Source organism: Lontra canadensis, unplaced genomic scaffold, assembly GCF_010015895.1.
Source record: "Lontra canadensis isolate GAN:19392208 unplaced genomic scaffold, GSC_riverotter_1.0 scaffold87, whole genome shotgun sequence".
Taxonomy (NCBI): domain Eukaryota; kingdom Metazoa; phylum Chordata; class Mammalia; order Carnivora; family Mustelidae; genus Lontra; species Lontra canadensis.
In genome coordinates, this window is record NW_022631081.1 from 4,002,253 (window position 1) to 4,029,840 (window position 27,588).

The 27,588-nt window shown below is 48.9% G+C and overlaps 1 protein-coding gene across 8 annotated transcripts in view; it reads right to left on the reverse strand.

Annotated features, from left to right (window-relative positions):
* The window catches only part of ASCC2 (activating signal cointegrator 1 complex subunit 2), a 41,466-nt gene extending 14,340 nt beyond the window's left edge, over positions 1–27,126 (reverse strand). For 2 of the 8 annotated variants that reach the window (XM_032883367.1, XM_032883366.1), the window contains exons 1-13: positions 27,042–27,126; positions 22,805–22,902; positions 17,324–17,482; positions 16,783–16,953; positions 15,093–15,222; positions 10,376–10,443; positions 9,191–9,301; positions 8,037–8,149; positions 3,201–3,275; positions 2,673–2,780; positions 2,395–2,463; positions 2,166–2,240; positions 553–733 (exon numbers count right to left, since the gene is read on the reverse strand). In XM_032883367.1, coding sequence (XP_032739258.1) covers positions 553–733; positions 2,166–2,240; positions 2,395–2,463; positions 2,673–2,780; positions 3,201–3,275; positions 8,037–8,149; positions 9,191–9,301; positions 10,376–10,443; positions 15,093–15,222; positions 16,783–16,953; positions 17,324–17,482; positions 22,805–22,885 — 1,341 coding nt within the window. In that variant the 5' untranslated portion in view covers positions 22,886–22,902; positions 27,042–27,126. Of the gene's footprint in view, positions 1–552; positions 734–2,165; positions 2,241–2,394; positions 2,542–2,672; positions 2,781–3,200; positions 3,276–8,036; positions 8,150–9,190; positions 9,302–10,375; positions 10,444–15,092; positions 15,223–16,782; positions 16,954–17,323; positions 17,483–21,263; positions 21,707–22,804; positions 22,903–27,041 lie in introns of those variants that run through there. The other 6 variants (XM_032883364.1, XM_032883363.1, XM_032883370.1 and 3 more) reach the window with 5 other exon arrangements.
* Between the last annotated feature and the right edge of the window lie 462 nt (positions 27,127–27,588).

A 27,588-nucleotide genomic window follows, 5' to 3' on the forward strand; every position in this document is an offset into this window, starting at 1 on the left:
AAGGGAATGACGGCCACACGGCTGGTGAGTGGCAGGAGCCGGGTACACCCCTGGGCTGCTGGACCCCAGAGACTGGGTGGCCTTGATCCCCACATCACGCAGCCTCCCAACATGCAGGGAAGAGTCCTGGGCTCAGTGGTCCATCTGTACAGCTGTAGAGTGGGCGAGTTCTGGAGAAGCCTGGAGAGAAAGTGCTAGATTGGGGGCTTCAAAACTCGCTCAGTGGAGCTGTGCTGTGCCCCAGCAGGGAATCCAGGCTGGCCAAGCAGTGAGACCAGGCGCCGCTCTCCACTGCAGCCGAAGTAGCACTGCGGCGATCTATCTGCTCAGAGGAGCGCTCCAGGAAGGATTTCCCAAAGCTCCAGCACTTCACTTTAGAGGGGAGAAACTGGGGTTTTGGCAGATGAAGCAACTTGCAGGACTCTCCAAAGGCAGCTCGAGGCTGTCAATTCCAAAAGAAACGCTTTTCTCTGAGAGCGGAAACAGAGTAGGGGGAGAGATTTCCCGGAAAGGGCAGGGGAAGCTGGTGAAAACGCCGCTGCAGACACACACCTCATCTTCCTCTGAGTTTTCCAGACGTGAGGACGGTCCCCCAACGGCGTCTGCCAGCACAATGACCCCATTAGGATCCTCAGCCGCTGGCGGATCTTTAGCATCTGTAGCTTTCCGTCGGTCCACCCCTTCCCATGCACCCTCGACGGCCTGGAGGATGTAGGCAGTCCGCGTTTCGTCCCTGTTGACACAGGTTAAGGCGTCTCTCTCTTGGGGGCGGGGGCCTTCGCTGCCTCCCTTGCTCTGAGGCAGCATAGTCTCTCAATCCCTTTCTGGCACCTGACCCTGTGACTTGTGTTAGAGGCTATCTGAGCTGTACCCTGTGGGCATCATGGGCACCCGGGCTGCGTGGGGAAGCAGGCCAGGCCACGACCATCCTGGCCTTAAAACCCAGTGCCTCACACTCAGCAGAAAGCAGGTCTGGATGAAGACAGGGCCAGGGGCACCCTGGGATGTGACATCTGGGGAGGCCAGCAGCTCTTCCTCTGCACTGACACCTAGGAAGAGGGCCTGATGTGGGTCCTGCCACCCAGCCTCCTGTCCAACTAGCTGAGGGCTTCCTACAAAGGCTAGGGCCCGGCTCTCCGCTCAGCAGGGAGCCTGCTTCTCCCTCTCTCTGCCTGTTGCTCTGCCTGCTTGTGATCTGTCAAATAAATAAATAAAATCTTTAAAAAAAAAAAAAAAAGGCTGGGGGCCCAGGGGTTATCCCTGAGGCGAGCCTGAGCCACCTAACCCAGCCTCCAACATGGCCCACAGGCCCCTTTCCCTGTCCTTCCTCACTCTCTTACCACTCCAGCACTGCCAAGCCCGACATCTGGGTGTTACCCTAGATGCCCTCCTACCCCTTCTAAACTGCACCCCCACTGGCCATACCTGGATGCCAGCCACAGCATCCCCACCAGCCCCTGGGCCTCACAGAGGTCCCAGGCCAGTCTGTTCTCTTCCCAGTGCCAGACAGAGCTTTTCCAAAGTATAAAACTGACCCTGTTACTCCCTGTTTCACACCTTTCCATGACACCCCAGTGCTTGTAGGACAGAGTCCAAACTCAGTGAGAGTCGTCCCGGAGCCATGCAGGTCCGCTCACCTACCACGTGATAGTTTCTTCCTGCTAGACCCCGGTCCTCCCAACCCCACACCCCCAAGCCACACAAAATGTCTCAGAGCGCCTCAGAAGGGCCTCTCTGTCCTCCATCTACTGGGAACACTTAGCCCTGGTCTTGGCCTCCTCCATTCTCTTCTGCTGTTCTCAGCTCAGACAGCACTTCTGTCTCATAGCCTTACCCCAAGCTTGCTTGTTTCCTTGTCTGTCTCCCTTCCTGCTATGAGGTCTGTGAGAGCAGGGCTGAGTCCATGTTGGTCACACAGGCCCAGACACTCAGTAAACACCTGCAGAACGAAGGCCTCTGACCCCACCCAGCTCTGAGGACCAGAGTAGTCATCTCCTCCAGAGACGGGGCTGGGACTTTGGCGGGCATTCTGGAGACCCGTGGGTTGTAGCTGGCCGACCTGTGGGTTCTGGAGCTAAACCTCCCTCTGCTCCCCCGGGTCCTCGCAGCCCATCTCCAACTTGGTCAGGCCAGGTCCTGTCCCAGAGGCTGTGGGAGAAGGATACAAGACTGCGGAGGCCTGCTGGAGCAAGCTGACATCATCGGCCACAGGGAAGAGTGCATCGTAGTCCCGGAGGAACCTGCTGGCCAGGGAGCAGACAGAAGGGACAAGGCTGGGGCAACAGAGGCGCTGGTCTGCTGCCCAACCAAGAACCTCAGACCAGGATAAGCATTTGGCAGAAGCTGTAATATGTAAGGCCTCGTGCCCACCGGTCCCAGCTTGGCGGCACTCACCTCTTCTCCTGCAGCAAGGAGCTGAAGATCTGAAGGAACTCTTCAATGAAGCCCTGAATGTTGTCACAGCTGGAACAGGACAGCAGGGCAGATGAGCTCGCTTGATGCAAATGATCTGGAACTTCCCTCCCTGCTCCTCTGCAAAGCCTCAGGCCAGTGAGAGGAAAGAGGCACGGGTCTCTTTTTCCCATCTCCGCTCAACCAGGAAGGGGGCAGAGGAAGTGAGGGGGACACCTCTGCTGGCCTAGCCACCTAGGCAGCTGCTCCCAAGGGCTCACCTGCTTTCCAGGACAGGGAGAAGGCAGATCTGGTTTATGAGGATGTGAAAAATCTCCAGTAGCTTCTTCCTAGAATGGGACAGCCTCTGCCACAGGTCCCCTAGCAGCCTTTGAAGGCCAAAGAGAGAGAGGGAAGGGAAAAAAAAAAAAACAAAAACAGAGATTAAGGAGATTAAAAAGGCCCGGAGGGAGCTTATTCTCAACAGTTGTAGGTGTCCCTCCCCAGGGCTAAGAATGTGTCACAATGCGCTGTGAATAGCAGTTGGCAAAAGGCTACAGGCCCCAAGAGGCCAGTGGATTCCCCGGCTGCTTCTCTGTAAACAGTGGGTGGGAAACCGGCCCACCGATTACTAAGAGGTTGGAGCAACAGCAGAGGGAAAAAGCCTAGGATGCTGGGGCTGGGAGACTGCTAGGCAGGGACACTCCATGGGGCTACCCCCTCATTCTTAGAGATGGGGACGCTGAAGCCCGGGGAAAGCAGGGCCTCTCTCCCTGATGACAAAGCACTTAGTTTTGTCCCCTGCTCACTTGCTGTCTTCAAGCCTCCTCTTCTTCATTGCGGACTCCAGTTCAGGAATTGCGATTTCATAAAAGGAAGCTAGTCTGTGAAGGCACACATGGGGAGAGGGTGGGGTTAATTCCTAAATACCACACTTCATCAGAAAAATCAACAGCAACCCATGGGAAGGGGAAAGGCCCATTTCTTGCTCCCAAGTTGTCGCCACAGCAATTTGCTCCCGGAACCAGCCCGGCTCTACCCCCAAGCTCACCCCAGATTGGGCCCCACTGTGGCTGGTCCAGGAAGAGCCACGTGAGAAGTGACCCGTACCTCCTGTCCCCTTTCACCTGGGAAACTGAGGCCCAGACAGGCTCCTTCTTACTGAGGTTTGCAAAACAAACAAGATCACTCTTTTTGTTTGCTCAAACCTGCCAGGAGCTCCCCACCTCCCGTGACATCGAACTCTTAACAACTCTCTCTGGTACCATGCATAGCTAGCACGGAGCAGCCAACTTTGCTTCTCACCTCAGCAACATCACACCTACCCTCTTCCCAACTCAGATTCCAATTCCCTGTCCCAGCCACACGCTTCCTGGTGATGCTCACCATGTGATAACTCCTTCCTGGAACTAGGTGCCCAGCACCCAATATATGTTACCCTTACAACTTAAAATGTAGCCGCCTCTCTTCTGTGGTCAAATTCTTCCTCTGAATATCTTAGGCTTCCCAAAGCTGGAACTGTAACCTCTGGGCCTAGGACCGCTGCTGAATTTGAAGCAGGTATTCTGCAAACACTTTACTACCCACTGGCTGGATTCTGGCAGCTTCTACGCTAGTGTAGTCCCATACACAGCAGAGGGTAACTGGGCCCAAAGAGGCAGGGTTCTAGGCATGGCACCCAGAAAAAGACAGAGGGGGCAGTCTGGCCCAAGCAGATTCAGGTGTTGCCAGGATACATGGCTGGTGGGAGGGTAAACTGGAACAACCCCTTTGGGGGGCCATTTGGCGAGATCTAGGAGAATTTAAAATACCCAAACCATCTGTTCTTGTGATTCTACTTCTAGGAATATATTCCTCAGATGTACTTGCAAAGGTGCAAAATGATGTATGTGCAGCTATTCTTTGTAACATTTTTCTGGAATAGCAAACAACTGAAAAAAATCTGAAGGTCAGTCTATGGGGTCTGGTATTCCATACAGTACAATGGAATTCTATCCAGCTGCACCAAAGATGGAGGTTGCTTTGTGTACTGACACACATTAATTTGAAAAATAAGAACTGTGAGAAATAAACTTCTATCGCTGAACAAATAAATTATTTAATTAAATAAAATGCAAACAGTACATATAGTACTCATAATAGGTCAGCAGTTAATTTAAAAGGCAGGGGGTGGGGGTGGGCACCTTGGGTGGCTCAGTCCGTTAAGCATCTGACTCTCGGTTTCAGCTCAGGTCTCATTTGCAGGAGTGTGGGGTCGAGCCCCACACTGGGCTCTGCGCCCAGCAGGGAGTCTCCTTGAGATTCTCTCTCTCCCTCTGTCCCCACCCCTGCTTGTGCTCTCCATAAAATAAATAAAATCTTCAAAAAATAAATAAATGAAAGGATGAGGGGGTTGATATGTAATATGTGTATCTCTGGAAAACGCCACCAAAAAACCCTAACAACAATGGTGGTGTGTGAAAACGGGACTGGGGAAGGGGAAGAGGTAGACTGCATTTTATGTATTCATATATACATTTTACTTTTATTATTATTGGTTTTACTTATTTTAAGTAAGCTCTAGGCCAAATGTGGGGCTTGAACTCATGACCTAGAGATCAAGAGTTGCATGCTCTACTGACTGAGCCAGGTGCCCCTCATTATATATTTTGAGTTTTAAGCCACGTGAATGTATTATTTTTTCGTAAAATTACGTGACAAAGAGTTACTCAGATATACTTGAGGATGTCTGGGAGGAAGGAGGTTGTCCTGAGAGGATTAGCCACAGAGCTGTTTGGTGGCTGTAGACCCTTCCAGAAAGTTGCAGGCACTAAGATGGCTGCGTTTGCTCAGCGGGCGTTCCTGGCCTCCAACACAGTGAGAACACGCTGGGCCAGCCCGGAGCTGTTAGTGGGTCAAAGGCAGTGTCACTTGTAGTCAACCCTGTTTTCCTTTCTTCCTCCCTCCTCACTCTAACATGGGTGGAGCCGCTCCCCGGCCTTCACTGTCCCTTGCAGGAAAGTCAGTTCTTCCAAAAATTACCCTGTTTCCAAAGACCCTTTCAAAAGCAATCTGTTACCATGTTTGGGAAGATGCTTTAACAAAACAGGAAAATGCCTATGGGGGCACCTGGCTAGCTCAATCGGTAGAGCATATGATTCTTTTTTTTTTTTTTTAAAGATTTTGTTTGTTTATTTGACAGATAGAGGTCACAAGTAGGCAGAGAGGCAGGCAGAGAGAGAAGGGGAAGCAGGCTCCCTGCTGAGCAGAGAGCCCGATTCGGGGCTCGATCCCAGGACCCTGGGATCATGACCTGAGCCGAAGGCAGAGAGGCTTTAACCCACTGAGCCACCCAGGCGCCCCAGAGCATGTGATTCTTGATCATGGGTTTGTGAGTTTGAACCCCACACTAGGGGTAGTTTACTTAAAAAAAAAAAAGAAAAGAAAAGAAAATGCCTATAGTAAGTGAAGATAAGCAGGATACAAAATCCTAAAAACAGCATGATCCCTCATAAGATTTTAATTTTTTACCTTTGGAGATTTTCCAAATTTCCTATGAGCATTTGCCATTTTAACCATGAGAAAAGATACCTTTTCAAAAAGGGGACGGCAGAGCACCTGGGTGGCACAGGTGTTAAGCCTTTGCCTTCCGCTCAGGTCATGATCCCAGGGTCCAGGGATCAAGCCCCGCATCAGGTCTTCCTGCTCAGCTGGAAGCCTGCTTCTCCCTCTTCCACTCCCCCTGCTGTGTTCCCTCCCTCGATGTGTCTCTGTCAAATAAATAAATAAAATCTTTAGAAAGGGGGGGGCAGATTGCCACAGGCCTATCCTAACCCCTTTCTTCAGGTGAAGTGCCGACTGGTGCTTTATTCTAACATCCTCTGGGAGGCTGATTAGTTCTCACGTGCAACCTTCTCGAGCTGAGGGGACCCAGGAGGGGTTAGAACACCAGCTGCCCTCTCTGACACAGGTCAGTGCTAGATACATGTTTTGTTGAATGGGTGAGTAAAACGACTGAATGGACTGGTGGCTGAGTACACAGAGTTGAGCAGCTCCCAGGAGCTCCTGCAAACGCTGGGGAGATGTCTGGCAAGAGTGACAGCCATAGGCCACTGAGAACAGGCCAGCACTACCCCCACATCATTCCCAGGCAACATGCAGGTTACCAGCCCAGGCCTGTGCACCCCTTCATCGCTGCACAAGGAACAGACAGATGCCTGTGAAGCTAAGTGTGCAAGGAGGGTCTCCCTCCCTACATCTTTCCTCATCCTGGCAGGATCTTTCTATAACTTCTTTGGATAAAAGCTCCCAGTGGCTCCCTATTGCCTACAGAATAGAGGCCCCACTCCCTGCCAGTGACGTCAGGGATCCTCACAATCCAGCTTTTACCAACCTCTCCAGAGTGTCTATTGTTAGCTGCTCCTTTTCCTGCTGCTCTGGGCCCTGCCTCATCCCACTCCACTCCCTGGCTCTCCCTGGACACCCTCTGGGGTTTCTTACCCTCGTTCTGCCTGCTGGAGTAATCCTTCCATCTGGAAGGTTCCTGTCCATTCTCACTTAAAGGCCATCATGAAACCTCTTACTTCATCAGATGGAATTTTGCTTCCCTACTCTGTGTTCCCAGAGTGCTTCATAATATGGCCACAGCAGCCGGCCCCACATGTGAGCTTATCTGCTTGTTTCTTTGAGTGTGCTCTGCTTGAGACCAGATGCTGAAGTCCTCAGACCCGTTTTTTTTTTTTTTTAAGATTTTATTTATTTATTTGACAGGGAGAGAGAAAGAGCGAGAGAGAGCACAAGCAGGGGGAGCAGCAGGCAGAGAGAGAGGGAGAAGCAGGCTCCCCGCTGAGCAGGGTGCCCGATGTGGGGACTTGATCCCAGGACCCTGGGATCATGACTCAAGCCAAAGGCAGACATTTAACCATCTAAGCCCCCCAGACGCCCTCCTCAGACCACTTCTTATGATCTGTTACTCCTTTGTGCCTGCCCATGAGAGGGGCTTTGAAACCAAGGAACTGAACTTGGGTTTTTTTCTTCCTTATCTAGCTCTTAGCCAAAAATGGGAACGCTTGGAGTGCCTGGGTGGCTCAGTTGGTTAAGCGACTGCCTTCAGCTCAGGTCATGATCCCAGGATCCTGAGATCAAGCCCCACATCGGGCTCCCTGCTCAGTGGGGAGCCTGCTTCTCCCCCTCCCTCTGCTGCTCTGCCTGCTTGTGTCTCTTGCTCTCTCTGTCAAATAAATAAATAAAATCTTACAAAAAAGAAAAAAAAAAGGGAATGCTTCTAAAATGCAGGTTTCATGGCACCTGGGTGGCTCAGTCACTAAGCGTGTACCTTCTGCTCAGGTCATGATCATAGGGTCCTATGATCAAGCCCTACATCAGGCTCCCTGCTCAGCAAAGAGTCTGCTTCTCCCTCTCCTTCTGCTTCTACCCCCTGCTTGTGCTTGCTCTTGCTCTCTCTCTCTCAAATAAATTTTTAAAAGTCTTAGGAGAAAAAAAGATAAAATGCAGGTTCCACACAAGCAGGAGCCTTACCTGTCTTCTTCACTACTATATCCCCAGGCTGGAAGAACGCCTGGCACATTCTAAGTACCCAGTAAATATCTGCTGAATGAGGATGTCAACTAGCACCCCTACTTGAGGAGTTGGAATTACCGCTGTACCTGTAACAGAAGTCGTGTTTCTGGAAGGTTTGGCAAGCCAAGGGGAAGATATCCAGAAAGGCCCAGAGCGTTGTGCAGGTATCACAAAGGTAGAGAACAATGTCTTTTAATTCCTGTTGCCAAAAGAAAACACTGCATTATTTTCCTCCACCCCCATACACAGCTCTGTGGTGGGTATGAGACAAAGTTGACAAAACCAGTGGGAGCCAACAGGCACTGCCTTGGGCAGGCAGGGAGGTGGGAGGGGGAGAGATCATTGGAGGTCTGTGTGAAGACTGGCTGGTCCGTCTCTAGCAGCACGATCTGGACAAGTTACTCAATCTTCTTACCTCAGGTCTTGCTACCTTAGCTCCGACGGGTACCCACCCAATGATCTGGGGTTACTTCTAGTTCTAGCATAATGTAGTTCTCTCTTCTGGGCTGAAGGACCTGAAGACAATGCCTGTGGCCCTACACAGAAGGTACGTCCCACTGAGGACAAGAATATCAAGTCCATACAGAACACGGAGTATATTCTTACATGTGTTCCAGAGTCTCTCGACCACTCTGAAAGGCAGGCTGAGCAGCTGTTCGTATCTCTATCGTACAGATTAGGAAACTGAGGTTTAGGCAGGTAAAATGACTTGTTTCCACAGAACTTGGTGTGCCTCCTTCTGAAATACCTGTTTAATGCCCATTTTCCCACGAGGTTGTGAGTTCCGATAGGGCAGCCGATGGCTGCCTCTTTCTTGCTCTATCTCCAGTGTTTAGCATAAGGCCTGACACAGGTCTGTGTTCCTTATTTACCTCTGGCTTAGACTGCAAGTCCCATGCCTGCTTCTGCCCTGCTGCTTTACCCTGAAGGCTCAGCACCTGCTGGAGCCTCCTCAGTACATATTTGTGGACCCAACACAGGGCTCGATGAATAACACGAATGAGCTCATTGTGCTGAGCTAAGTGAAGACTGAACCTCCCTCTCGGAACTCTAGTTCCCTGTTCCTTCCACTGCCTCATAAAGAAGCTCCCAGAGAAAAATTCAAAGACTGCTAAAATGCTCTAAGCCTATGTGATGGGACTAGCTGCTTCTGGAGTTGGGGAAAAGGGTCATGAGCAGGGGAAGGAGCTGTGGGGTCCTCTGCTGGCCAAAAACAGGCTGGGCTGAAGGGCAACCTCACCAGGAGAGGCATGTCGCTGGGGGTCAACCGGCCCCTCTCCTCGAGCTTCTGGGGTGTGGCGCTGGCCCCGTCCCCTTGCAAACCACAGTGCTGGAGGATATTGCTGAAAACCTGTGAAACACAAGAAGGGGTCCTCCTACATCCTGTCGAACCAGCAGCTAGGACCCCTGACCTGCAGTCGGGGATGGGCGATCTGGAAGCTGCCTTGGAATCTTTCGAGTATGGGCCAGTGTTTCCAAGAAACCAGCTGAGAGAACGCCAGGACACAGGGTTAGAGTGGAAACGATAAAATCGCGATGATGGGGGTTATTCTTCTTACAGGATTGTGGGGAGGATTAAAAACACAAAATGTAAAGGGGCACCTGGCTGGCTCAGTTATGGCCCTTGATCTTGGGGTTGTGAGTTTAAGTCCCATGATAGGGGCTCAAATTAAAAAAAAAAAAATTTATTTTACTTAAGTAAAACTAAAAAACAAACAAACAAACAAAACATGCATGAAAAGCCCCCAGAATCCTACAGAAATTATCTGAATGAATATGCTGGGCAAGTGTATGGTAATGAACATTTAAGATACACTTTCAACAATATATGTTTTGGATTCTCTGGAGATGGCAATTTATGGAAATATATTGAAATAAAAAACAAATCAACGGTGTGAAGAAAACAGCCCATCGTAAAATCACGTAAGTCCTGAATTCATTGTACCATCTATAAGGAAGCTAGCACATAACTACGCTAAATGTTATCGTGAATAGTAGAGTCTCTTGGTGGTGGGATGAAGGGTTAATCTTCGTTTTTTTGTTTTTTATTGGTTGTTTATATTTTCTAAATTTTCTACAATGAACATTATTATATTCTAAAACAGTTTTATAGACTTTTAAAACTCTTATTTGAGCAACACAGGCCTCTTAAAGGGGTGTCCTTAGAGGCTCGTGGCTGTTGGTAAACAGCACACAATTTAAGCTCTTTTTGTATGAGTGCTAGACAGCCCTTAGATTCCAGTTCTGTTCAAGTGGGGGAAAGGGCAAATTTGAAAGGGTGTGCTGAGGCACAAGACCCAGAGACCGTCTGGAGATGGGGCTAGAGAGGGGTGGGGAGTAAACATTTCTCCACGCTATTCTAAGAAAGTCCAGGGCCATGCCATCGGGTTGGGGAGGGGATCTGGGCAGGGATGAGAGCTGGTACCTGAAGGATGGTGGGCATGGTTTCATCCAGGTCATTATAGTAACTGGGCTGCTGCGTAAAGATGTTTCCTGAAAAGAGAAAAGAAAGGTAGGGATTAGGAAAAGAGGGTGGGGGAGGGGAGGACACATTACAAATGGCTGCCAGCATGTTCTGTGATCTTTCTCCCCTTTCTTAAGCCTGTCTGCACTAGAGCAGTCCTGGCCCCAGGCCCTGCTGGCACAGAGCTTTGGCCCAACCTGGAAACTTCCCCAGCACGAGGGAGGACTTTACTCAGTACAATTTAACCTTTTAAGCACCTCTGCCTAGCGAATTACATCAAAGGCCTACTCTGCGAGCAACTGGGTGGCTCAGTCGGTTAAGTGTCTGCCTTCGGCTCAGGTCATGATCCCAGGGCCCTGGGACTGAGCTCCGTATCGGGCTCCCTGCCCAGTGGGGAGTCTGCTTCTCCCTCTGCTTCTGCCCCTGCTTGCATTCTCTCTCGCTCTCTAATTAAAAAAAAAAAAAAAAGAAAGAAAGAAAGAAAGAAAGAAAGAGGAAGAAAAAAAAGGCCTGCCCTGGTCAAACCAGCTCATGCTGATGTCCCCAGGGAGTGATCATACTTGGGCACCGTGCCTTGGATGACAGCATTGGCTTTGGAAGTGGGAGTTAGTCATCCAGGAAAATCAGGAGATATGATCTCTTTGCTCAAGAAACCTGGATGCTACAATCCAGGACTCTTGCCAGGCCACGCCTCTAATAACGTGAGGAGACTCTAGGGAGAAATTTGTCTGGAAATTCTCTTACCCTCTGCTTTTGAATACGTTAGCCATATTAACCTACCCTCCTCCAAGGGGAGAGGCCTGGAAGGGACCTAGAGACAGGTTTACCACGTATTTGCAGTTGTTCCTATAAAACAAAGCTCCTTTCCGAATGTTTACTACCTCCGAGCGCTGCTACTGCTGTGAGTGCATAGGCTAGAGCATATGGTAACTGGAACAGAGACTGAGTGTTCCGGCTGCCCAAATGGCGAGGGAGGAAGGGAAAATCATAGCTAGCCAGGAGACATGCTGATGCAAAATGCCAACACCTTTAAGAAGAGGCCAGGGTTCTTCAGCCCACCACAATCCTAATGGCTAAGGCTGACTGTCAGGCTGTGCTGAATTCTAGGCATCCTTTGTCTTTGGGCAGGTCAGTCCTTGGTTTCCTTAATGAAAACCAAGGGAAGCCCTTGCCCCATCCTGAGGATTTGAAAATCCATGGGATCAAAGCCCAGATGGGACTGGGTGAGGAAGCAAGTCACTATGTAGCTGGACTTTCTGTAAATGATTTCTTGGATGTCCCTTCATTCCTTGACTCCACAAAGCAGAGTTTTCCAAGCACAAGGTTGCTCAGGGTATCCCACCTTCAGAAGGGTGCTGATCCCTCAACCTGTGAAGGTACTCCCTGACCATCTGTGGCTGCCTCCTACTCTTGACAGCAAGCAGGGACTGAGCTGTCTCCCCACCAACTTCTGTTCTTTCTCATAAAATCCTCCCAGCCAATGGCATCCTCAAGGTCAAGTCTGAACTCCCGACCGGAGCACAGAGGGCCATGTGAGATCTGGCCAGGAAAGCACCTCCACGCACCCTCTCTCCATTTCCTGGGCTTCATTCTCTCTTGTACCTCCTCAACCTCAGAGAACAAGCCCTGTCCCCTCCCCTTGCCTGGAGTGACCTCCCAGAGTTGAGTCTACCATAAGGCAGGTGTCACCTCCTCCAGGCAGTGCCTCCTGACTCAGGTGTCAGGAGCCGGTCTTCCCCCCAGTACCATACGGTAGACCCCACTGTGCCCTAACCACCTGACCTGGGGTAGGGCACTCTTTCATAATCCTTCTAGTGCTTATATCTGAGTAACAGGGATGTTTTACAAGCATCAAAACAGATAACATTTCACAACTGACCCTTTCCTCTCCTTTATCTGATCCAGTGATGGTGAAGATCTGACTTGCAATCTCTTAAAGAAACAATTAAGAAGTAAGGGACAATGGCGGCATCCTTCTCAGACTAAAGCAGTTCAGAAACCCAGGGTGAAGGGAAGGGATTGCCAAAGAGATCAGTGTAGTCCTCGATGGCGCCAAGGCCTGACGTACACCTGCTTTCACAAAGTGCCTCCAAGAGTCTAACTGGAAGGCCCTGCTTGCAAAATCACACTTCCTGATTCAGAACACCAATCTTGAGGTTAAAAAAAAAAGTAAGGTGTGTTTGTGCAGGAAGGTTGAGGGGGGTGGGAGGGTACCTGGTAAGGACTGGGTTTCTGCCCAAAGGACAATCGGCCAGTCCCCTTGTTCCCTCCTTCTCTCCCTTGTCAACACTGTTACTACAGCTGATTTGCTTGGCTCAAGAGCTTCTGTGGTAGAGACATTGGAGGCTGCCCCTTGTAGTGCCTGCCGCTCAAGGGCTGGAAAGACAGCTGTTGTATGTGTATGTGGTGGGGGGCACGTATGCGCACGTGTGTCTCCAGGCCCCTCCTCCACACCAACACACACACACTCCAATGCACACACAACAAAGGGGCTCCTGATGCCTGGTCTGCCTTCTTTTCCATGAACCACCCTCTAAGAGCCAAAGAAAAGACTCTCCTAAATGAGCCAATTAAGGGTTCTCAATCTGCGGGACAAAAACATTCTATGACACTTCAAAATTTTTAAGGGGGTATGTTCTTCTAGGGACAAACTTTCATCTGATTCTCAAAGAAGTCAGCTACTCAAAAAATTATGACCTTTCTCACCCACCCTTGCCCACCTGGAACTACGGGCAGAAGTCCTTTCCCCCTGAATCTGCACAGCGTCTCACACCCCACAGATCTAACACTGACTGTGCCTCCACTTGCAACACACCCCCCTCACCCCCACCTGAAAGGCCTTTTTCCTGCACCTGACACCAGTTTTCTCTAGAATTGTTGATGTCTCCCTCTAGCTCACCTCCCTAAACCCTGCTTTATTCTACCTCCAGGATGTCCTCTTCAGCCAACCCAGGCTCTCACCTCCAAACCCACGCTGAAGTACTGGCCTCCTCCTCAGTCTCCTGTCACCACCCTTCCCACTGGCACACTGCCAAATTAACTATAACATCAAACAGCTCCTCTCCACAGCTCCCGTGGCCTCATTCCAGTAAGAGCTCACAGAAATCCGGTGCTTATAACGAGGCAGGCACTGTGCTAATCCTCACAACCATCCTATCAGATAGATAGAGCATTCGTCTTCCCATTTTTCAGATGTGAAAACTGTGGCTCCAGTGGTTGACTGATTTGGACAAAGTGACAAACCCAGGAATAGGGTTGGGGTGTGAACTGGGCAGAGCCTGCCTTCTGAACCACCATGTGATACTGTTCCCTGAGTGCTAACGGCTGGCATAGAGTCCTCCCTGATCCGGCCCCAGCTTCCCCTTCCCCATCTCCTGTTGTTGCCCTCCCAGAATGCTCTGCTGCTGCCCTCTCAGAATGCTCCACACTAACCACTGGCCTAATAACTGTTTCTCTAACTATTTCTCGTGCCTGGTTTTGCTCACTCACCCCATGCCCTCTGTCTATAGTAACATTATGAAGAGTTTTTCTCTGGAAAAGTAAAAGAATTGAACTGATGATCAGGGAACAATTACATTTGAATGAGAAACCAGACACCATTTCAATGAAAAGGCTAGATGTGAAATTTCATATACGTTATGCTCTGACATGTTTTTCAAAAATCTGCAGAGAAAAGACTGGAAGGAAATAATCACCCAATGATTGTCTATGGGTGCCAGAATTTGGTAATTGCTTTCTTGCTTCTTTACGCTTTATATTCTCCCCAAACTTTCTAAACTAACCTGTATTACCTTTATTATTACCTTTTTCATTAGGAGGAAGGAAGGAAACCATTTCAAGGGACAAGTTAGCTTTGAAATTGGGCATTTGGGAAGGCTATGTCCTACAATTTGAGGGTGAGGAGGGCTGACAGTGGTGTCCTGTCTCTGTGTCCTGCCCAACACTAGGGTGTTGTTCCCTCTGCAGCATCCCAACCAAGCTTCAGTCTCTGACTGACCCCTCCAGCCCACTGCCTCATGATGGGATCCAACTGCTGAAGTCATTCCTTTCTCAACCCAAAAGAGTCTTCTCTGAACTCGGTCTCCAACTGATCCCAGCAACAATGCAAATCATGAGACTTCTGAGGCAGCCCCATTATCCCTGAGTCAGGGAGTGACAAAGAAGAAGAGCTGGAGAGTCAGGCCTCTGTGACATAAATCCCAGCTTGGCCACTTATCAGTCATGGGCTCTTGGGCAAGTCCCTTACATTTTAACCCCAGTTTCCTTGTCTGTAAAGAGGGATGATTACAGAGCCACATCCCAGGACTGCCATGAGGATCAATTAAGATCACATACAAGGAGCTCGGCAGAGTGCCAGGCCCTGAGTGAGCTCACCTAAAGGTTAGCAATCACTGCTGTTCTTACTGTCACCGCTGAAGCAAACCTCCCCACTCCTTCAACAGTTTGACATGTGGCCTAATACTAAGACCCTTGAGGGACCGTGGGGTCCAGTGTTGTCTCTACTCCCCCATGGCCACCTAGTTGTGTCTTTCAGAGTTGAAACACACATACCTGCAAAGTCAGGTCCAAACCCCATTTGCCACTGCAGTTCTGAATTCCCCTGTGCTCATCTAGGTGCTCTAGTCTGGCCTGTGGGAGCCAGCTCTGTGCAGCCCTCCAGGCCCTGTGCCCTACATACCTATCATCTTCTGGAGCAAAGGCGAGTTGCCTTTTCCAAAGAGCACGCAGAGGTCCAGGATCTTTGGGATGTCAAACAAGAAGTTATTGTAGAGGATTTCTCCAAACGCAGAGGGGGAAATGAAGTGATCCTAAGGAACAGTGCAGAGAGAGAGGATGAGAGACCTTCCAAAAGCATACTCTTGGTAAAGTAATAGCAAGCTCACAAGGAACAATGGGGGACTGGCTAATAAATGAAGGTCCATCCATACTGCAGGCATGTCTGAGCCTCATATATTGACCTTAAGCAACAGCTATTCTTCATTTTAATGTAAAAATAGGCAAAAACACACTATTAAATAGTTGGTTGGGCACTCATTCTAAAATATTTATGGGTTGGGGCGCCTGGCTGGCTCAGACAGTAGAGCATGCAACTCTTGATCTTGGGGTCTTGAGTTCAAGCCCCACATGGGGCGTAGAGCTTACTAAAAAAATAAAATATTTATAGATAAATTACTATGATGTTTGGAATTGCTTTAAAATACTCCAGGAGGGACGCCATGGGTGGCTCAGTGGATTAAAGCCTCTGCCTTCGGCTCAGGTCATGGTCCCGGGGTCTCGGGATCAAGCCCCAAGTCGGGCTCTCTGCTCAGCGGGGAGCCTGTTTCCCCCTCTCTCTCTGCCTGCTTCTCTGCCTACTTGTGATCTCTCTCTCTGTGTCAAATAAATAAATAAAATCTTTAAAATATATAAATAAATAAAATAAAATACTCCAGGAAAGGGGTGCCTAGGTGGCTCAGTCAGTTAAGCATCTACTGTTGATTTTGGCTCAGGTCATGATCTCAGGGTGGTGAGACTGAGCCCTGTGTTAGGCTCTGTGCTGGGTGTAGAATCTGCTTAAGATTCTCTCTCTCTCTCTGCCCTTCAACAACCCCGCCCCTGCACTCTCAAGCTCTCTCTCTCTCTCCTTCAAAAAAAAACAAAAAATAAAAAACAACAAAAAAACATTCCAGGAAAAAAAAACCCTCAGGGGAAGAAAGAAAATAAAAGTGGCAAAATACTGATAATTGTTGAAGCTGGGTGATAAGTAGGTACATGGGGTTCATTATGCCTTTGCATATATTTGTAAGTTTCCATACTACAAAAAGTTTTTGGGGAAAAAAAAAGCAAGATCTTATCATAAAAATAAATATGGACTCAAACACACACAAGCATATTGAAAGGAAAATAATTCCCTGAAGGAACACGCACCATAACGGTGGTTATTTTTGGGGAAAGGGATTTTCTGGTGACTTTCACTACCTACAAAATATTTCTACAATGTTTGAGTTGTTTAGAGAGCACGTTATTTTTAAAACTGGGGGGAGAAAAGTAAAGGTTTTTAAAAAGTACATAAAAGTTCCTTTAACAAATCAGAATCAATGTTTTCACCCTCTGATGCATGAAAAATGGCACAGTCACACGTCAACTGGCAAAGGGCCCTCAGCTCCCATTGATGAAAACACCGGATGTAACGCAGACCCAGTGAATTCACAGATAAGGGGGGTGGCCACAGATTTCTTCCCTAAAGGTGGGAATGAAGGCGGAGGGGAGATGAAGAGGAAACTCGATACTTCCAGAGCCTTCCTGAGCCTTCCTTCCCAGGGGCGGGAGAGTCTGGCACAGAGGTGCTGGGTATTGGGCGGCACCCTGTCGTGGGGCCAGGGGCTTACTTTGGATTCCTTGTGAGTGGACATGCGGAGGAAAGTGAGGAAAACACTTCGATGAAGACGTTTCTGCATGTCAACAACCTCAGGGGCCGGGGCCACCCACTCATCGAACTTTCGGGGGACATAGCGCAGATAGGAGTCCAGGCACTTCTGCAGGGTTTCATCGAAGATAACCTGTGCCAAACACAGATCAGAGCGAGGATTTGTCACTGAGGCGCAAGAGCTTGTGGGTGGACTGTGTAGGGGCTCACGGGCCTACCAGCCCTGGCCTAAGGCAAACACTCCAACCCCGAGGGACTAAGGAGGTACGAATGAGCCGAGGGCTAAACACAAGTTTCTAAAAATGACACGTGGGAAGGTGTTGTGTAAACATCGTTAAGACTGTGATACAAGACAGAGCAATCCAAACCACAATTTGCTGTTAAGGATCCAGTGTAAGAAGTAGGGAAAAAAGCATCTCCTAGGGGGGAGAAAAACAACAACAGCAACCAACCAACGGCATGTCATGTGCTTTGTCTTAGTGTTAATTTTGATAGAATGTTACCTGGCACCAGAATTTATCGTGAGGCAAGGCCAGGAGCCAGTCGAGGTCATTGGCTACGAAGGTGGCGCGTTCCAGGTACTCCTCCACTAGGGCGGGAATGTTGTCTTTAGGGGGCGGTTTGTATAACACAAAATACCGGTCTGCCTTCTGCTCGGGGTGCTACGGATCCAAAAACCACGTGTTAACGTGGCAGAGGTTAGTCAGCGAGGGCCCATTTGCCAACCCACAGCAATGACAACACTTGGCTGTTCCAACCGGTGACCCTCCAAGGAGTTTTTAAGCATAAAGAACCAAGTGTCTTTAACAAAGGGGGCTTGGTTGCACCTAGGGAACACTAGGCAGGCATTAAAAACCATGTGTTTTGGAGGATATTTTAATGCCATGGGGAAAGGTCAAGGCAAGAGAAAGCAGGGATATAAACCTATTTAATAAAACCAGTTTGGGGATTTTTAAAGAAGTATATATTTTTAACACAGATTAAAAAAAAAAAAAAAAAAAGAACCGACCCGCGCGGGGTGGGGCGCTCAAGATACCAAAGCTAATAGTGGTTATCTTTGGTGGGGGAGGATTATGACTATATTATGACTGGAATACATTTTCCAGTTTAAAAAACACATACACGTATTATTTTTTAAGTTATTTTACAATTCTACAAGGAAGGCATGCATATCTTTTCTTTCAAAACTTACAACCCTGTAGAGAAGGTGAGATTCCTGGGGCCACACTCCCAGTCCCCACATCCTCCCAGGAGTGACCACTCAGCATCAGGTGAGTGTCCTTGCAAACCTTTTCTAGGCTTTTACGGGAAAAATATACCCATAGAAGGTATGTTAGATCTGTTTTCCTCTTATATAAATAGTACCATACTGTATGTATCATTCTATATCCTTCTTAGAATCAGGAAAAAAAAACAACTTGGTAACTTTTCTCTTTTAAAGAAAAGAATGCTAATCAAGTAATTGCAGGTCTCAGCTTAGAATCACAAGTTCTCTCTAACAACCCTTACCTTGCCATGAACAAACCTTACTTTGTTCACCATTAAGAAGAGATGATGAGCTCAGTTTTCTCCTCTGACTACATAAGGGCTGCTTTCTCCAGGGTAAGTGGAAAGAGGAGGAAGGCCGGGCAAGGTCTCAGTGGTTATCAACCACAATCCACCTACTTCCAGGTCTGTCAGTCCAGGGGGACAGGAAAATCATGATGGATTGGTCAGTTTCCTCGAGAACCCCCTATGCCTCACTACAGCCTGATGAGAGTTTTCAAACTGTGGAGTCTTTGGGTTCCACAAGGATTCCTTGGGGGGGTGTCCCTATCAGGGGAGTCTTTAGGACCCCGCCCCTGTGGGAATCAGAATTTATATAGTGGGCTTCCAGAGACAAGCTTTTTGAAAAAGGGACTCCTGCCGACTGAAACAAGTTCAAAACTACTCTCTTGGACCTCAATTATCTCCTTGGTTTCCGAGCTCCTCCCCTCGTCTTTCTGTCGACACCTCATCTCTTAGGTTACTTCTCAGTCAGGGCTCCTCATCACCCCCTACTCCTCTGACAGACAGACAGATAGACACCCCTGACCCGAGATTCTATGGTCCTTGCATTCCTACAAACATTTACTGGCACAACATTGGGCCAGGTATGGCAAGGCACATGAAGAAAACGTCAGCATGCTCATGGAGCCTATGCTCCAGAGAGGAGATGCACATCTAAGCCAGCAAGTGGGCACAAAACAGAGAAAGTAACAGCCCAAACCTGGCAGAGGGACCGTGGAGGGCGGGGAGGCAAAGGTGATTATCTGCACCCAGAGGACAAGGGAGAACTTCCCAGAGCAAGCAGCATCTAAGCTGGGCCTTGGGAAATGAGAAGCATTTTTTTTTTTTGATGGAAGAAATGGTACATTATGGAGGCATAAAAATGGGCCGAGAACCAAAAAAAAGGGCCAGGATTGCACTGGGTGGTGGGAAACAGATGTGGAGGGAGAGAACACTGGAATGATGAAAATAAAGGCCGCCACTTGACAAGACCTGCTCTGTGCTGGCTGCTGGGTGCGAATGCCCCACAGCCTAGTTCTTTTTCATTAATAACTATTTAAAAGGGAGATAGTATTCTCCCCATTTTACAGAGGAGGAAACAATCAGTAAGGGGCAGGAATTTTGCTAAGGTCACAGGGCTAAGGAGGCCACTGAGGCAGGATTTAAACCAAAGCTTGTGTTGCAGACCTAGTCAATGACCCACAGTACCCACGTGCTCTCCTGGTCCCGCTGCTTGGCCTTCTGATCCCAGCTCTGACCGCACCTACTCCAGGAAGTCTTCCCAGCTCCCAACCCTGACTAGGTGGGGTGTGCACTTGGACTCCCCCAATCACGGCAACTGTCTAACTGCATCAAAAGTACTTTCAGGGGCGCCTGGGTGGCTCAGTGGGTTAAGCCTCCGCCTTCATTCAGCTCAGGTCATGATCTCAGGGTCCTGGGATCGAGCCCCGCGTCGGGCTCTCTGCTCAACGGGGAGCCTGCTTCACCTTCTCTCTCTGCCTGCCTCTCTGCCTACTTGTGATCTCTCTTTCTATGTCAAATAAATAAATAAAATATTTAAAAAAAAAAACTTTCAGATCAGTGGGTGCTGTCCATGGGGACAGAAGAAAGGTTGGGTCACTGAAGGGCACAAGGAACCTTTCTGAGAGGGGTAGAAATGTTCATTACCTTGACTATGATGAACGTACCCTGGGTGCATACTAATGTCAACACCAGCCAAATTGTATACTTTCAGTATGTGCAGTTGGGCTGTCTTTCAATCATGCTCCCATCAAGTTATATGAAAAGGAAGGGCCTGCCTTCTCTGTCTCCCCTCCTAGCCTATAGGTCTGCAGAAGCAGTCTGGGCCTTGCTCACCACAGCATTCCCAGTCCCTGGACGAGTGTCTGGCATGGAGCAGACTCTCCATCTACATTTGCTGGCTGGACAAAGCATCAATGCGGGTAAAGAAGGACCAGATCCCACCAAGTTCTCTGAAGGACCTTGAATGCCAAAGTCAAGAGCAGGGACTTAATTTAGTAGGTAGCAGGAGCCATGGGGAGATGTCAGGGCAGAGACTAGCAGGCCCAGATGTATCTTCCATCCTTCAAGCTTGGCTCAGGTCCTACTTGCTCTGTGAAGCTTTCTGGACATTCTCTGCCCATCAAACTTCTGTTTTGCCGATCTTGGTAAGAAACCAATTCGCCCTGGTCTCTGCCTGTTCCATGTTCCACTTACATGAGTCTTGTCCTCCCCAAGAGCTCATTCACTCATTGTGGCTCAACACTTTATTTCTTTTGGGTTTTCAATAGCACTAATTGTGAGCTGTGTGCACAGTAGCTACTCAATAAACATTAGATCCACCTATCACCCTGCAAAGGCAACATGGTGGCTCTCCCTTGGCTAGAGATCTCCTTGTCTTAAGTTGGGACTAACGAGACAAATATAGAGTGAGTACAGATCTCTTCCTCAAGACCGCTCCTTCATCAGGCAGCTGTCTCCCTCAGCTCATCTTTTTCCCACCCTATTCCCCATTTGAACCTTCTGCCACTGTCCCTGCTACATCACTGTCACTGAGTGCTTACAATGTTCTAGTTATGTGGTTAAGCATGTGTGAGATTTAACACAAAGCTTGTGCTCTAACTGAATGATACTGCTTCCACCCCAAGGAAGTGGTGGTTGGGTAGGAGTCAGGCTCTCAGGACTCTGGGATGGTATACTTGGGTTCTCCTGCCAGCTTCATCCTTCTCCCATTGCTCTCATGGCTACTGATTATTTCCCCTTCAATACCCAGTCCAGGGTCCCTCCCCTCCTTCATGAAGCCTTCCCTAGCTGCACATGCCCTCCCACCAGCCCCAAGGCATCCCTGCCCCACACCCCATTCAGTCTGGATCAGTGGCCTGGGCTCTGCATTCAAGTAGCCACTTCTAACACCACCTTGATCACACTGTAGAGAAACTACTGGTCTGCTTTTCTCTTCACTGCTGGTCTTCTCATAGACTCCTCAAAGGCAGGAACCATGTCTTTTTTCTCTGTAGCTCCAGGATCTGGCACAAGGGCTGGCTGGAGTCCTTGACTCATTTACTGAATGCGTCCTGAAAGAAAAGCACCTGGTACCCGGGAAACCAGAATGAAGAGAAGGGACCAGGATCCTGTTCTCGTGAAGCCCACAGCCTAGCAACCCGGGCATTAAGTACACAGGGAAGGACTGAGGTGGAAAATTAGAGTTTCTGTGTTAATGGAACTGTTCCCTATCTGTGCTGGCAAATACAGTAGGCACTCACCATGTGGACTATTTTAATTCAAAATAACTAAAATTAAATATAAAATGTAGCTCCTCAAACTGTCTACATCTCAAGTGTGTAACCCCTATTTGTGGCAAATGACTACTGCACTAGGTGGCTACCATGCTGAGCAGAACGGATCTGGATATTCTGATAAATACCTTCTCACATAAAAAGGTTATAAAAAAGAAATGGCAGGCTTTACAGCAGAAAGGTTAAGGGTATGAGATCCAGAGTCAGTCTAGCTGGCTTCCCATCCCCGCTCCCTTAATTTCCTAGTTCTGTGACCTTGAACTCTCAGTTTCCTCATCTGTAAAGTGGGGACAATCAAAATACCTCCTCATGGGGCTTAAAAGAGATAATCCAGATGAAGTGTTTAGAAAGATTTGGCCCAGAGCAAGTGCTCTATAAACATTAAGTCCTATTATCAGAGAGGAGTTAGGAAGTAATAAGAAGCCATCCAGAGAACAGGAAACCCAACACCAAGCTCTTGTTTCCCACGACTTTACTCAAGCCCCCCTAGAAAATACTTCCTCCCACCTTGCTCAAGTAAGCTCATATTCTTGGGAAAACAGTAAGTGGGTGTGGGGACTCCGGTCCCCACGTCTGTCTCCTTCAGCAGTCTGGCACCTCTCCGCAGCCCTAATCTCACCCTGCAGCTGGTAATCAGCACGATCACAGCCTCCTTATTTTTCAGTCTCCCAAGCCCTTCAGAGTCGGTACGTGGCAGGTGGCGCTTCGTGGCCCGGTGCGATAAAAGACAGCCTGACCTCTGAAACTGGTGTTCCCCCCTGAAGTGTGGATAGCAGGTGAGATAGCTCTGAAACAAGGCCTACTTGAAACCTGAACACTTCCCGCAGGGTCAAATCCCCAAACCCGGCTTTGGGCTGGATCCTTTTCTAGGCCAGCTCAGGTTGAGCCACAATTGCCATCAGACTCTGATTCAAAATGAAATGCTTTGGGGGCAAGGTGTGGGGTGGCAACATGGAAAACAGGACTCAAATTCAAGCTGCTGCTCTCAGAAAGGAAACTTCTGCACTGGGTCTGGGAGGACCTAGTAGTGTCCCAGCTACTGAATTGCTGACTGTGGCCCTCGGGTCATTCTTGGAACAGATAAAGGAGGAATTTGCTTTTTGCTTCTGAAATTGCAAGAACGATAGTATCAGGCTGAACAGCCTCAAGGTCCCGGCTCACCAGCGCTGGGGAAGTCCTCAGTTTTCCTGTCTTCAGGTCCGTGTGGGTGATCTGAAGTTGGTCCAAGGGCAGAGCTGGCATTGTGCTGCGTGACCCTCCTGAAAGGAATATGGATGGGAAGAAGAGAGCAGACACATAGGCTCCTGGTGGCAGGGGCCTGCCCTGGAACTGATCCCAGAGCCAGGAGAGAAGCTTCACCCTCTGGCCTCAGGAGGCTCCTGACTTGAGCCTTGAAGGCCCGGAGCCTGCACCTACTAGTCCAGATGGTGCTGACTTTTCTGCCTAAAGCAAGAGCTCTCAGCTGAGGAGGAAAACACTCACCAGGTGACTCCTGAAATACTCCCGCCCTCTTTGTGAAGTACTGGCTAAGCGGACCTAGGTTATTTTTATTATGGCTCCAGCTCTGTGCCCTCCTTGGCCTGTGAGCTCTGTGAAGACAATGCCTGGTCTCTCCTCTTACTATCTTTTCTGTGACCAGCACAGGCCTGGTGCAGAGTCGGCCTCATCAACTGTTTGATGAGTGACTGAATATAAGGACACTTTTCTTATAATTCTAAGTAGATCTGCAGTCTTTTCAGGGATGGAGGAATGGGCTTTTCCTCACTTTTTTTTTTTTAAGATTTTATTTATTTATTTGACAGAGAGATAGAGAGCACAAGTACGCAGAGCAGCAGGCAGAGGGAGAGGGAGAAACCGACTCTCCACTGAGCAAGGAGCCCGATTTGGGGCTTGATCCCAGGACCCTGGGATCACGACCTGAGCCAAAGGCAGCTGCTTAATCGACTAAGCCACCCAGGTGCCCCGCCATTCCTCACTTGTAGGGGGTTTTAAGATTTTACAATCTCCCTAGGCTTCAGGGAGGAAGGACGTGGATGAACAGAAGGACCAGAGAGGATGAAAGAATTCACAGAAAACAGCCAGTGTGAGCTCTTTTCTGCAGAGGCCCAAATGCACCTCCAAGTCAGTGAGTGGCAGATGCCACGTCTCTTGTCTTCCCATCCAATGTTCTTTCCACAATGCTACTCGGCCTGCCCACAGAAAGGGACACACATATTGGCTGGATCACAGAGTGAAAGTGAATCAGGCCCCTTAGAAGACATGCCAATATGAGGCCAGCACAGTCTCAGTGACAACACAAAGACATATTGAGGCTGGGATGAGGAAACCATCCGTCACCTCCTGAGAACCTCACAGATGAGCTGAGGAGGCACGGTCAGCCACTGAGTTATGGGATGTCCCATACCTTGGATATCAGGCCAGGCCCTGGTGTTATGAAGACAGAGCGATAGTGCAGGGTCTCTGCCCCACAGGAGCTTACAACCCAATAATTATGATAATGGCAGTAGTAGCAACACACTTATAACATGTGCTAGTGCTGTCCCTAGGGCTTTTCTCAGCATTAACTTGCTATGCACATATTAATGCTCAGAACAACTCTAAGGTTAGGTCTATTTTTATCTTCATTTTGTCAGTGAGGAAATAAGAGATGCAGAGAAGATAAGAAACTTGCCCTCGGACTTAGTTCATAGTTGATGAAGCTGGCCAGCTCTTAACCACTTGCTGTATTGAGTCTAGTGTACTTGAGCTTGTAGGGAGTGTTGCTGTCAGGAAAGTATTTCTGGGGAGCCTAAATGATCAGGAGAGCCTGCCTTGAGCTTTGGTAGTGGAAGTTAGCCAGGAAGAAGGGTGCTGCAGGCAGAGGACAGAGCAGGAGCAAAGATAAGGAGGTTGGAAGCAGCTTGGTACAAAAGGAACCTTAGTTCATGGGCTGTTTAAAAGATTGTGAAGATATCCATTCTAGAAGGATGTAAAAGAGACAGAACCACTATGTCTAATCCTCAATGCCTGTTCCAACTCTAGGATCTCCGTGGGTCAGCCACGAGGTCCCTGTACATGTGAGGTAGCCCGCCAAAAATTATAAGGTGTGAAGTAATGAATGGGACTTGGGTGACTTTTCACCTTTCAGCTTTCCAGAACATAGATAACAGACACATGTTGCACAGATGTTAGTTTGAATCAAGTTATGATTGTACTAGCATCTCACAACAACCTAGCTACAGACAACAGGGATTATTGATGCTCAGAGGTCCAAAGAGGGACAGACACGTTAGTGACCGAGTTGAAATTGAAGCCCAGCCCATCTGCTTTGACACCTGGATCTCTTGTGCTCAACAGACTAAAAATACTTCCTTCCTAACCTCCCAGTGATGCTGGGAGGGCAGCTGGGAACACCAGGGGGTCTGCTCACCAGTCCAGAAGTCTAAATGACTCACAGGCCCAGTTCCTTCCATGTTCACCTGCCAAAGAGGGTTGTGGGAGTGTCTAGTGTAGGGACCTAGATTGGGGAAAGAGCCATAGTAGGTGGTGCCTCTTCAACCTTTTAACTTCCAGGCCCCAGATGCCAGGCCTAAACAGGTAGAGACAGCACCTGATTTCAGAAGAAATCCACTCCTACAAGCCAGTGCTTGCAAAGGCGATTCCGACTCAGGCTGGCATGATGGTTAAAAGAGAGCTTTATAGTTCTGCAGCCTGGATTCACATCCCAGCTCCACCTTTTCCTACCCATCTTTGAGACCTGGAGTTCCTTAAACTCTCTAAGCCTTGTTTTCCTCATCTACAAAACTGAGACATGAAAAGTAATCAATGCTAAGTGTTCAACACAGTAGTTGGCACATAAATAGCACTCAATAAAGTTTACTTGTGATTGCAAGTCCCAACCATAGGCAGAACACTTTGGACTTCCTCATTTACTCAGCAAAGGCTGACTGAATACATTCTCGGTCCTGGGCATGTAAATGACTGTCATTCAGTGTGATCAGAGCTGTAACATGGAATTTTCAAAACAAGCACAACAGAGAAAGGGAGGATGTCTTTGAGAAGGTGACCCACAACCTGATTGTTGAAGGATAGGAGGAAAAGATGGGGAGCAAAGCAAAGAGCAAGTGGGAACACAGGCTCAGAACCAGTGGCTTTGAAGGAAGAGGGAGACATGTGGTATGGCTAAAAACACAAGGTCAGGTAGGCGGGATGATGGAAGTTGAGAGAGGAGGTTGGGTAGGAAAGATGAAGCCATTTTAAAAAGAATATCCAGTGTGATGTTCAAGATTTTGGTCTTTCATCTAAAGGCAATGAGGAGTCATTTAAGTAGAAAAGAGATATAATCAGAAAGAAAAGACAACAATCCAGTGGCAGAGACACTGCCTATGAACCACTGGAGAGCAAAGACCATGTTAATAATTTCACTCAGCCATTCAAAAAGTTTTTTGAGCACCTACTATGTACCAGGCACTGAAGCCTGGAGAATACCAAGGTGGGCAAATAACAGATTTGGTCCTGACCTTCACAGAGCTTACAGTCTTTATGGGAAAGACAGATATGAATCAAATATAATACCATGGTGTATGCTATGTAGATCAGGTACATGGGGATGTGACAGCATTTAACAGAGAGAACAGATTTGAGGGAGGGAGCATGTCAAGGAAGATCTGAGTTTTCATCTAAAGTACGGGTAGAAATTAACTAGGCAAAGATGAGACTCTCAGTTCCAAAAGGTAAAGGACATTGATCACGATGACATCTATGTCCACCACTGCATCTTTCATGCCAAGCAGGCAGCAGAAGCCAAAACTTAGAAAAGGGCTTTCTTAAGAAGGAGAGCTTGGTGCAAGCAAGGATGCCTGGGAACATTTCCAGGGCCATTGCTGCCTCACTTTCTCTAACTGTCATCACCTTTCTGGTCTCAATTCAATATTACATTCCTCAAAGGCCTTCCCAGACTCCCCAGTCTAAAGTATTCACTCCGCAGTTATTGTCATATCTTTAATTATATTGTGCCTTTATTTGTCGTTAACGGTCTCCTCCCACTGGACTGTATGCTCCATGAAGGAGGGTACCTTATCTGTCTGGCTGTTTGTATCCCCAGTGCCTTGATCTGTGGCTGACACGTAGGAGGCGATGAACCTGTGTTTGTTTAACGAATGAATGAACACCAAGGAAACTGAAACCCGGAGTGCCGGTAGGAGGATTGTGACTCGTCCAAGGTCACTCTGGGGTTGAACCTCGAACCCGAGACTCCCGGCTCTAGCGGCCTGGCCTCAGGTGCGACTAACAACTCCTCCGGCATCATCAGTCTCGGCCCCGCCAAGCAGGCGAGGAGGACCATGGCCGCCGGGGGCATGGCCACGGCTCGTCCCAGGCCCGATGCCACCTATTCGGCAGGACCCAGCCGCACACTCACCTCGGCGGCTCCACTACCGGCGCTGTGCCGCCGCCACCGCCGCCGCCGCCGCTGCCGCGGTCCACGGTGACAGCTCCCAGTGTGCTGGCACTTCCGGGGTCAAACGGCGATTCCGCAGGCGCAGACAGGAAGCCCCGACCGGCCCCGCCCCCGGTGCTAACAGCCTCAGGGAAGCCGGGCCCGTGGCCACGCCCCCAGCCTAAAGACTTCGCCCGCCCCGGGAACAGGCTGGACGGTAACCACGCCCCCTTCCCCATCCTGCCTTCCAAGAGATTCCGCCTCTTGGAAAATCCAAGTATTGTACCTGGTCTCTCAGGATCTCAGGCTTTCATTTCCTTCCTAACCTTCTCAATCATCGTTTTACACATTTCATCCAAAAGAGTGGTTTTAATAAGTCAGAAGCATGAACATGATGTTGAGCAAAAGAAAAGAAAGTAGTACAGATTGCAATTTTGTTTGCAGGAAATTCTAGAACCCGCAAGACTAGTGAGCGGTTACGGGATTAGAATGGTGATTACCTCTGGGGCTGGTGGCTGGAAGGGGCCAC